The 12,244-nt window shown below is 45.1% G+C and overlaps 1 protein-coding gene across 2 annotated transcripts in view; it reads right to left on the bottom strand.

Annotated features, from left to right (window-relative positions):
* Positions 1-2,180: 2,180 nt before the first annotated feature.
* Positions 2,181-12,244, bottom strand: part of LOC133339385 (engulfment and cell motility protein 1-like) — a 56,225-nt gene continuing 46,161 nt past the window's right edge. For both annotated transcript variants that reach the window (XM_061547530.1, XM_061547538.1), the window contains exon 15: positions 2,181-11,817. In XM_061547530.1, the coding sequence (XP_061403514.1) occupies positions 11,617-11,817 (201 nt within the window). In that variant the 3' untranslated portion in view covers positions 2,181-11,616. The remainder of the gene's footprint in view (positions 11,818-12,244) is intronic.

Raw genomic sequence — 12,244 nt, 5'->3', positions numbered from 1 at the left:
CGTCTCACCGCGCACATAAACGCCGCGACCCGCCTGGCGCGGATCATTCTGTTGTCATGTCCAAGCGCAGCAGCGAGGACGAATGCGCAGAAGAAACAAAACTTGAAAACTTTGATTAGCGCATCGTGTAGAGCTTGTCGAGAGGAATCGATTGCCGTGTCGATCGCCTTCAACAGACATACAATGACGTCGCAACGCAGTTTATGCGAGAGCCGGGGGCTTATGGGACCCCGAGGTCCCACCATAAGGTTCAATTGAATTGTTTTATTGCCATTAAATTTAGTTGATGAAGATTTAAATAATTTTTATCATATTATTTCTGCCGTCATTTGCTGCGAATGTGACATGCAATATATTTTACCTCAAGATTGCTTATTAAAATATCCAATGTAACTTGTGATGAAGGTTGTATCTATTGTCGCGTGCTCTTTTAGTCCAACAATGAACAATAAACTTTTTTTCTATTTTACCAGGTAAGATCCACGGAGATATATCGGTTATTTTTCAGAAGCGAGCTGGCCACAAGCGATAGCCACAATCAAGAGGCTTACCATGTGGGAATTCATATCAGCAAAACACCCTAAAACGCGTGCTTCTAAATGTGGAGGGGAAAAACCAGAGGACCTGGAAAAAAAATCCACGTGACCACGGGGATAACATGCAAACTTCAAATATACAGGTGTTGGAGTCGGGATCGATCCCACGACCTCCTGTATACCAGCCGAGGTAGTTAACATGCCCCCAGCACACTTTTTGTCAGGATGAACAATCCCTGTTTATCACAAGCTGGCGGTTAAGGTGGTTGCGGGAGAGCGTGTCGGCTTTGGGGTTCACGGGTTTCACTCCAACAGCCTCTGCTGTTCCTCACCGGTGCGCTATCTGCTTTGGGTCTCGTCTCGTCGGCTATGGGTCACCACCAGGGTGCTACTCCACTGGGACTGGGGAACAGCGGTGTCCTCTACCCACAAGTCACCGTGCTTGTCTGCTCCCGATTTGAACACTTTTTCTTGTTTCCTATGCATTCGTATTCACGGGTTATAATTTTTTTCTCAATTGCTCTGTACAGCAACTTGAAAAATGCGTGTTGTATTGGATTTAGATTGTTTATACGGTCAAATTATGTTTTCTTAAAATACCCAAGGCATTATTCTTACTTATCCAAGCAGAATTTTCAGAAAATGCTACATTTGTCAGATGTTCAGATGAACGTAACGATTAGGAGACGACTCCAGACAAGAGGTGCCAGCACCGGACACTCGGGGGTACGGTGGGGTACAACTTCATGAAAGATTAAGCAATCTCACAACACGAGAGCCGGAGACGTCATGCGACACCATGGCACGCAGACGACGCCGCCTCTCTCTGCGGCCACGTCAGGAGGCGACCAAGCGGCATGCCATACCCAGCCGACCTCCATCGAGCACGGTGCAGATCGGAAGGGCCCCACCGCGGCCACCCTGGGGGTAACAGCTGGAGGAGCTGCTGGACAATGGAGGGAGGGGGGGGGCACCAACTCTGGCTGTCGGCGGCCAACCGTGCCCGCGCTGGACGATGACTGCAACCCCGTGGTGGCTTAAGAGCATCATCAACTAGTATAGCAACATCCCTACTGCACACAATCTAAGAACTCATCGCGTTCAATTTATTCGAGGGTGCACAATACTCCAGATTCTCACACTTCACAGGGATGGTTTTCTTGTTCTTAGGCTTTTTCGGTAAAGTCACGTAGGTAAAAAGTTAAAATTAATAAAAGTAAAATAAAATAAAAATCACGACGTTTAGGAGGCAACACAAGCTTCCATCTTCAGGTGGAACCGTCACAGCACGATAGCTGTATCAAGTGAGAGAAATTCCAAGAAACCCGTATTTTTATATATACTGGTTGAGGGTGGGAGGAGCCAAGGTAGGCCCTGAATATTATTTTTGTGAGGTTTGGTGCGGCTGAAGCACGCTGTTAGGAATGGGCCTTTGTTGTGTAAACTAGGTGCGGATGATGTAAAGGTGCATGTAAAAGGGACTGAGCCTTTTTGTTATGTAGAGATGATGCGGCTGAAATCGCTGCCAGGAAATTAGTCTTTGTTGTGTAGAATGGTTGACTGAGCCTAGTATTATGTAGAGGTGGCCTATGCATGGTAACAAACAAAAAAACACAATGAACCAAACACACAACAGCAACCAAATGTTTCATTGTTCACAATTTATTTTACAAATTACCTTGCACTGAAATTGTGGGTTTAAGGTAACGTGTGATTCCATAACAAGCTGCACCTAAAGCAACGCCGCAGTGGAGGCTTCAAGCACGCAAGCGATAATATCCCTTCCACCCTGCAGAATCGCAGTGACGCACACAGCCTGTACCGGAACAGCAGATGCAACATACTTATCAGACCTTGCTTTAAGCGGAACCGCATATGCTGATGGGCACCCAATGACTTTCAACATTTCACATTTTCAAATAATAGGAAATTGAAGTCATGCAGAAATTAAGTATAACTCAAATGAATGACAGTATTTCATATGTAATGTTATACTTTTAAAATACAGAACGGGACTGCTTTCCAGCTTAGCAAAAGGTTGTTTTCCCCTGTTGATGGACTAAAGATACAATTTTGCTGTTGAGTCACGAAAACCTCAAACCTAGATTCAATTAAATCAGGCTCAAAAACGATGTTTGCCAAATGAAAATCGGACAATACCTTCACGTGTCAAACAAACGATTGAAATGGTAAAACGTTAAATTATTAAAATGGCTAAGAAAGAAAGAAAGTGCAAGCTTTAATAGTCTTGAGTTATGAAAGCAAATGTTGGGTACTGAAGCAGAATCCCTTAATGGACGGGATGTACAAACCGCCCGCAAAAGCAAAGCCACCATTAAATATAACCGTACAGTTTTCATCGACAGCTGACATTTTATTTTCTCATTTATTAAAGATAAACGATTCTCTTTTCTCAGAGCCAAGAAGCTGTTGAGTATGTATATTCCTTGTCTCGACAGGTAATTATGGCCTCAATAACACCCTATAAGCGTGGATACTTAAACAAAAACAATTGTTGTACCGTACAGTTACACACGTGCATTATTCCAGGTTTCATAAAAGGTGCAGTATCACGGATGTACTTGTTTTATTTCGTGGTGAACAATGCACCGTATAAAGAAAAAATATGTTCAAGTGTGTACGGCACAGACTGATACCCTCCCCCCCCTCACTTGCACCAAATTAACATTCACTAATTAGAGTCAAAAGACCAAGTGATTAAGGTCAAATTTTCAGAACGTTTTTTTGCTTCTACCATCATGCAAATTATGCAAGCAACATCACACAATGTGTCTTACAGATTCAGTAAATAATCTGATGTTTATAACTCGTCAAAAAAATTACGTCCAAAGTATTTACAATTCGAATGGGGCTCTTTAAAAAGCACAGTAGTTCATTTATACATCATACACTTCACTTTGTTCATTGTGATTCACTGTTTTAAACATTATTTGTGTAAATGGCACCAAAAAAATCGTAAAACTGACATAATTTTTACAAGTGATAAGAAACCAAGAGACAACCCACGCCGACAAAGAGACAACAACTCTAAAACTCTGCACAAGTTCAGGAACTTATTTTCCATGCTGCCATCATCTGTCCACCCTCGCAGTCCGGAGGGTAAGGCAGGCTCAGAAAACGTATACATCTCCAATTCTCCAACCTCACCTCAGCAACACTAGACCACACAGGATGTGTGTCACCACAGCCAACAGTGCCGGATGTTCCCTTAGGACACGACGACCGGTTTAACATCGGCAGAGTGTAATGCGGGTCACGTGACGCGACACGGCAAGCAGTCTCTCGTTATTGTTGACAACACCAGGAGACTCGAACAGCACGGCGCGGACACACAGAGCAACACGTGGGGAGGCAGGGCCACTCTGGGTTGACATCTTCAGTCCAAGCACAGAGCTTCCCGCAGCACACACTAGGCTCTTCACTTGCAAAAAGGACAGGTGAATTAATTATTTCTGGGCATTTAAATAATTGAACGCTAGTTTATCCTACATCGACAAAAGCATTGGCAGCATAACAGTAAAGTGTTTCGGGACACCGATGTTTGGCAGACCAGCAAAATTATCACCATCATCATCACCAAAATTATACAGTATTAATATTGCTCATGTTCCATTGAAACACACATTTTAATTAACGTCACTATTATTGACAATACAATGGGATGCTCTGTACATTGATAACACATTGGGTTGCACATAGAGTGGCAATATTTGAAATTTGGCAGAAGAGTAAAAAAAGAAAGGCGTGCGCTCATGCAAATGCAGTGTTTTCCCAACGACACATTGCATGCAAGATTTTAGGATAAGAATGTAGACATTTTCATTGCTGCATGCTCTCCGGAAACTCGGTTGGGAAAATGGCAATTGTTGTATTGGCGAAAACCATGCACATTAAATGCAAATTCATCAGGGAGATGGCAGAGTTGGGAAGTCAGAACACGTAGAGGATTCTCAGTCACTATTAACATCCCCAAGCAGCACCACGTGATGCTGTTGTAACGGAGATAATACATTGGCTCACATATTGGTGCTGACCTATAGATTAATGGTGTTAATGATGGTCCCAAGGCAGAGCAGTTCGAAAAATCCAAGACTAGCCGTACGTGGCACTCCACCGTACGGGGCAAACTCCCAGACTGCGATGGACTTGATGCAGACGGACACTGCAGGGGCACTGGCGAGCGTGTTCGCCATTCGTGTAACGCGATGCCCCTACCGCCTACTTGCGGTGTAACACATCGTCATGATTAAGGGTCACAGCTTAATTCAAGAACGGACTTTTTATTTATTTCTTGGATGTTTCGTGCACTCCATTAGCCTAAATGTGACTTTAGCATGTAATGTGCAACAATTGTAAATAATCGATTCTCACAAGAATTAATGGATGAATGTGACGTGAGCAAAAAGGACAGATTTTTACGATGATTAAAATGCATTGTTGAAAGTTGACTGCAACTTAAAATTTGGTTGAAAAGAATACGGTCTATAGACGAGTATAGTCGTGCAACGTCGGTGACACCTTGAATGGTGTTTTAAAAATCAGAGCAGAAAATGGTTGCAGTCAGTACGAATGATGGTACTTGTACACGAACAATATGCATTGTGAATAAATGGTAAAGGGCCAGATTTACATCAAGACGAATTGGCCAAAAAGTTTCACCACTTCGGTGATTTGTCACATCGCTGGCAACGGGTGACATTGGAACTTCCTCTGCCAAAAATAACAACAAAAAAGCTGACACCGACGCATTTGTGTCATCGCAACAACGTTATCGGCAGCGGAACATTTCAGCGCATCTTTCCACTTGGCAACATATTTAAAATTTATATTTCAGTTCAGCAGTTTCCAGAATTTAAAAAATCTTTAAAAGATAAAGAGCACACAAAGATTTTGCAGGCTAAACAAAATCTATAGGTGGCATTTCCCAGGGACACAGTGCAAGATTTTAGGAAGTAACATATTAGAATGTTGATCAAATTTGGATCATTCTATGGTCCGATACAAGAGTTGAAATGGATAAAACATGTTATTATTATTGTTCGATTAACCCCAGATCCCAACAAACATTTATATATACCCAGTTACTCCCAAACATCACCCTTTTTACATTAAAACATTTATAAGTATCTAAACTTGCAGATATTGCTGGAAAATAAAAAACTAACAAATGCAACATTTGTTCTGGTGATCACCACTGCAAGAGTAAGTTCAGCGGCTGGATATCAAAGTCAATAAAGGCATTGCAGTGATACCATTACAGTATACATGCGTAATGGGGACTTGGTTCCTAACACTGCAGCATCACTCACGTTGAGCTCGGTTGTTTGGCTGGGTGGCTCAACGGTAGAGCGAGCGAATCGCAATCGGAAGGTTCCGACATAATATCCTGGTTGGGAGTTGACTCGGCCCATCATCCCACCGGGTAGATAAAACAAGTACCACTCTGTGGGAATTACACAGTGGCTGTCCTATGGATAGCCACGCTCGCCACCAATGGAATACCACTCCTCCCACTGGCTCAGTGCTCATTTGAGAAGGAAATCCCTGTGACATGAATAAACAAGTATTAGAACCGACTCCCCATGACAAGATGTGATTCTGGAGGTTTCCACTGCAGCATCACACGCATTGTAATCGGGTGAACAGCTGCAGAGTACAACATCAATCACTCACAACCTACACGAGTATTCTGTATGATCTAAGTAAAATTAAAAAACCGTTTAAATTTCCAATGCCATTTTTTTAAATAGGCAAAACTGGCACTAGGTGCGTGAAAACGCAACACCCTTGCACCTCTAAATTGTCAAACAACAACAGTTTGTAGCTTACATTGAAAAACATAAAAATTACATCTTACATTTTTGGAAACCCAAATGGTAAATTGCCAACTACAAGCACAATTCTCGAGCAAAATTTTTTTAAAGAGTCGGGTCACGTTTTGAAAATTGAAATGAGTGACACAGTTCTTACAATTCATCGCATAAAACCACATCCAGAATTGTGCTTTCCACTCAACAGAAATACAGCAGCTTTAAAGAGGAAGACGACAATTGTGTCGTATGACAAACGCAAACCATTTCATGGGCTCCTCGTGAGCAGACTATATCATTCGTGGATTGGTCTAAACCGGCGGTTCTCAACCTCCGGGTCAGACACAGGCTGCGGCATGGATACCGGCGTTGGGACCACAAAACACACTGAACACACGACGCAAAACAAATGCCTCGCGAACGGCTCGTTGACTAGAGGCGTGGGGGTACGAAAGCTGTGTGTATTGTGCCGTTAGTACCCTGGGTGTATACACGTCGCTTAACAAATGCCTCGCGAATGGCTCGTTGACTAGAGGCGTGGGGTACGGAAGCTGTGTGTATTGTGCCGTTAGTACCCTGGGTGTATACACGTCGCTTAACAAATGCCTCGCGAATGGCTCGTTGACTCGAGGCGTGGGGGTACGAAAGCTCTGTGTGTATTGTGCCGTTAGTACCCTGGGTGAACACATGTCCCAAAACAAATGCCTCGCGAATGGCTCGCTGACTCGAGGCGTGGGGGTACGAAAGCTCTGTGTGTATTGTGCCGTTAGTACCCTGAGTGAATACATGTCCCAAAACAAATGCCTCGCGAATGGCTCGCTGACTAGAGGCGTGGGGGTACGAAAGCTCTGTGTGTATTGTGCCGTTAGTACCCTGGGTGAACACATGTCCCAAAACAAATGCCTCGCGAATGGCTCGTTGACCTGAGGCGTGGGGGTACGAAAGCTCTGTGTGTATTGTGCCGTTAGTACCCTGAGTGAATACATGTCCCAAAACAAATGCCTCGCAAATGGCTCGCTGACTAGAGGCGTGGGGGTACGAAAGCTCTGTGTGTATTGTGCCGTTAGTACCCTGGGTGAACACATGTCCCAAAACAAATGCCTCGCGAATGGCTCGCTGACTAGAGGCGTGGGGGTACGAAAGCTCTGTGTGTATTGTGTCGTTAGTACCCTGGGTGAACACATGTCCCAAAACAAATGCCTCGCGAATGGCTCGTTGACTCGAGGCGTGGGGGTACGAAAGCTCTGTGTGTATTGTGCCATTAGTACCCTGGGTGGGGTGCGGCGCAGGAGGCTAGTAGTCTTGACTGGCGGTGGGGGGGGGGCATAAAAACACAAAATCATTGAGAACCCCTGCTCTGAACAAAACACGTGGAGCAGACAACTATGTGCTGCAGCAGTCACGGAGAACGCTGACCCTCGGAACAACTAGCCACTGGCTTGTGTCACACCATAGATTGCATCAGTTATATTTAAATTAAAACAATAATTTGTCAATAATTAATATTGTCATTATCGTCACAGTGGCATATAGCCCCTTTTGGTGAACTCAAGTCGAACAGAATGCGATATATTCACGAAACTTCGCAAAATGTGGTCATCCACAGCAGGACACGTGCCAACCGCAACAGTGTGCTGTGCACGTCACACAAGCCCGGTGCGAAGTGAGAGTAGGCAACCTCATAATCCAACTGCGCCCCCATTTAGTGCCACTTGCATTGATATCATCACTGTGTGTGAGTGATGCTCTCACCCGTTACACTACCGGTATGATAACGATTCAGTACCTGTTTCATTTGAGCTTGCTTTGCTAATCCATAATAGGTTTTTGGGTTAGATCGCATAAATATAAATGTGTGGTTAAACCCGCCATCACCTGACACAGTCAATAAGTAAGGTTTGCCACGTGAACACAACATGCCAATTCGTTGCTTGTACAGCACACTGGTGTGTTGGAGAGCAAACCCACAACATTCACAATTAGCAGGTTGAACGACACATTGATATTCACACACTCTAACCCAAAAACCTCTATCATGGATAATATTGGTCGCGAAAGCCTACGTATTAAACTGATTTGCTGTTACAAGCTCGCCGAAACAATTTTGCAGCATTTGTATTTGCATTTACGACAGGATTCTACACATTTGTCGGCCAAACTTAACAGCGGAAATGCCAGTGTAGCAAAATGTGAAAAAGCAATGCCCTAATACACCTACACAACTTTCCTAGCTGAAAGCACACACTTAAGATAACGTTCAGAGGCTATGCCTATATACACGGCATTCTGTGTGCAGCAGATTATAAGCAGTGCCAACAGGGAACATACATTTCGATTTAAAGCTTTCGTGACTGCAGGGATTCATCTTCTTGGTTCTTTTGGTAACGTCACGTAGAAGGGAAATAATAAAATAATAAAAATAAAACATTATAAAATAAAATAATAGAATAATTCTGTAAATTATTTTATTATGTTAAATTTTTATTATTTTATTATTTCCATTCTACGTGATTTTACCGAAAGAACCAAGAAGAGGGAACATACACTTGAGCTCAGGCAGGTGTTACTCCTAAATATCGAGCCAGGGCCCAGCCATCACTGATAAAGAGTCCACCCCACGGAAAAGAGATTTCTGACAGCCTACAATGATTATTATTATCATCGCAAGCCAGCTCATACTTTATGGAGTTCTGTGGTCTGCAACGCCAGCCCTCGACCCGCCGCGAGTATCTCACAAGACAGCCACCTGTCCGGGTTTGACCAACGCAGTCTGTAAATTGGCATGTGTGTTCGTGTGCCTGGGATTGATTTGTACCGAGACATGGCTGACTAAGAAATATGCCGAAAATTTGGTATGCGAGAGAGGCGGGAGCCCTAGGTCACAGGCTGATTTCATATTTTGCCACCGGTTATGATTATCGTGCATAAGCTCTAAAGAGAAATTAATTATGTGAATCAATAATGGAAAGGCAAGATGTTTTACCAATGTAGTTTTTTTTACAGAAGAAAACCCGAGGCTGCTGGTCCACAGCCCATGTGCAATCATCCATGTTTTGCAGCATGGCTCTTTTAGGAAAAATCATCATCCCATTAAAAAAAATACATGAAAGGAGTGTTACGGAATTCCGAGATTAAAATGTTCCACCGTACCTCATTATAATCAGATTTACAAAACCAATTGTAAACTGGAGTCTCTCCTGCATCGAGAGTCCAATTAAGAACAACCAGCATCCACCAGCCGGTGAATCTCAGCCTCGAAAGGCTGGAGCAGCTCCACGGTAGGCCCGAATGCAAATGGCGCAAAAAAACCAGCCGCCATCCGCCACCAAGCGGCGGTGACATCACCACGGCGCTTGTGCCAGGCTAGGTGGAGGCCACGTGAAGCATCGAAGGCTCGCTGGCAGGAGGTCACGGTACCGAACCTGCCGGTGCCGTGGGTTGCATGACCGAGATGACCGCGGACGCCGCAGCCCCACCTCGTAGTCTCACTCTCGCGTTGTCATTGGTCCGACAACGCCAGCCATGAACCCTGGAGTCTATGCTTAAAGGTCTGCTGCCATCTACCATCTGCCATTCCTGTGCAAAAGAGTATGTTTGAGTGCACACCATGTGCAGAACAAGTGCAGAACATCAAAAGCACAAACTCTTTTCATACATACATACAGATGTGAATACAGCAAGTTTGACAAAACAAGAATTATATGCATTGCCCTCTGATTCTCACCATGTATAGCTGTAGCCTTTAACACCTGTTATGCAGGTTTAATACGTTGCTACAAATGCCAGGGACACGCAAGACCAATGGGTATTTGCCACGTGTGTCTGTATCTGATTTAACATGCAGTTAAATACGATGGAGGCATAATCTTCTTTTGTAAGACATACAAATCATGTCCATGCAGTTTAATTTAAAATACGGGTGCAGTGAAATGTTTTTTTAAATTCATTTAAGGAGTTAAAAACTTAATATAACAGTACTGTTTTGACAAGCTGGTATCCATCTGGTAATGTATACCTAATGATAATAAGCCAGTCAAAATGTACGTGTTCACGTTTGCATTACTTTGATTAATTATTACTTAACCTCAGCATGATTGCTGACCGATCAAGCCACAAGTATCGATATGTGGATGCACGCACCCATTGGTGAGGCATAATTGCACTTTCACAGTGATATGGAGATAAAATACCGAACGGTACTTTGAAGGCTTTTCCTTGCCGATAATAAGCAATTCATGAGCATCTTATCAACTAGCTTAAAGGTTTAGGCTGCCCAAGAATGAGACAATGTATCTCATACTATGTACAATGCCAATGAAACAGGTTCAGACTGATCTTGAAATCATCGCTCTCCCATGCTTTACGAGTGTGGGGTAAGGGAGCTGCAGAGCTGCGAACAGCTCCGCCCTTCACGTGGAGTGAAGGTCGGAACCAGCAGTTGCAGCACAGAACTTGCCCCCCCCCCCCCAGCCCCATCTCCTCGTTTGGCCAAATGGGTTTGGATTCAGGGCCTCGGCCTTCAAGATATTCTAAACCCAGATTGGGTGGAGCCATTTCTATGTCCTGTTCTGGATGTAACATTCTAGAACTAGCGGTAATACACTCGGGAGAAGCGTACGTGGATCACGGCTGGGCTATGTGGCCAGTTTAAAGGAAGTTGCGAGACAGAAAACAATTGCAGTCACAATGTTCAAAGCGAGTCGTAGGGAGCACGGTTTCCCTGCTGTCCGCTCGGGACACTCGGCCCTCCATGAGGCGTTCGTGGTTTAATGCAACCACACCCCAATGATGTCAACACAAGGCGGTGTGTGGCAGTGCATCCGAAAGTCGCATTAGCACGAAACTAAATTCTTATTAACGCACCTTTAGGACACAAGGCATACATACGTATAAACAATATAACTGCAGTTTTTTTTGTTGGGTTGCAACCTCCTTTAAGTTAGACTTGGGTAAGGTAAGGCATGGTCCCAAGGACTAAAAGATTAGACCCGGTTTGTCCAACACTGGGTTAGCCCTGGCACTGCGATCCAGGTTAGGAGGTGCTGTGGCTGTGGCAGACAGAGCCGAGGGCCACGGCTTGGTCAGCGGCATCACGATTGGCCGCGCGTGGACTGTGCGGGGTCCGGGCTGTGCTCGCTCGGGATGTGCTGAGAGATCGGCACTCAACTGAAGTCGTAGCTGAAGCCGTAGGTGATGCGAGAGGTCAGCGATCAGCCGACGTTGTGGTTCGAGGCGAGAGAGTTTGGCGTTCAGCTGAAGTCGTAGGTGAAGTCGTAGTTGCTGGGCGGGACAGGCACGACGGGCGCCGTCTCGGGAATTTGGATGTTCTCGAGGTCCAGCAGCCGCAGCTTCATCTCCATGTTGAGCAACACCTCCAGGTCGCTGCACGTCGCTTTGCTCACCATCTCGCGGCCCAGCAGCGCGTTGAGCCCGTCCGTCCACACGCAGTACTGTCGTCGCACACGGGTGACGGCGAACGCTTAAAAACGCTGCGAGGCGCCGCGTGAGGCGGTGGCAATCCACACAAAGCCACGGTTGAGTAGACGAAAAAAAAGTTCGGCGCCTCCCTACGCGAATGAGCCCAGAGTGGTGCTCAGCTCAGTTGGTGGCTCGGATACAGTGGTGGTAAGGTCTCTTATTCCTACGGAGAGGGCTGATCGAGCTACAGGGCTACGTTGAGGAGCAGGGGGAAATTAAGCGAAACACATCGTTGTGCTGTACTTCGATGCTGCCGTATTTATGTTCCCTTCCTCAACCCGCGCTGAGCGGTGCGGGAATCAGTGCAGACAAGTGACTTCCATGACCTGCACGGCGTGTGCAGAACCTCATCCAGCGGTGGATTGACAAAGGGGCTTTACACGTACATAGGCAGGGCTA

The sequence above is a fragment of the Lethenteron reissneri genome, chromosome 9 (genome assembly GCF_015708825.2).
Source record: "Lethenteron reissneri isolate LAM-NWPU_2019-01 chromosome 9, ASM1570882v1, whole genome shotgun sequence".
Taxonomy (NCBI): Eukaryota; Metazoa; Chordata; class Hyperoartia; order Petromyzontiformes; family Petromyzontidae; genus Lethenteron; species Lethenteron reissneri.
This window is presented reverse-complemented; position numbering and strand designations above follow the sequence as displayed.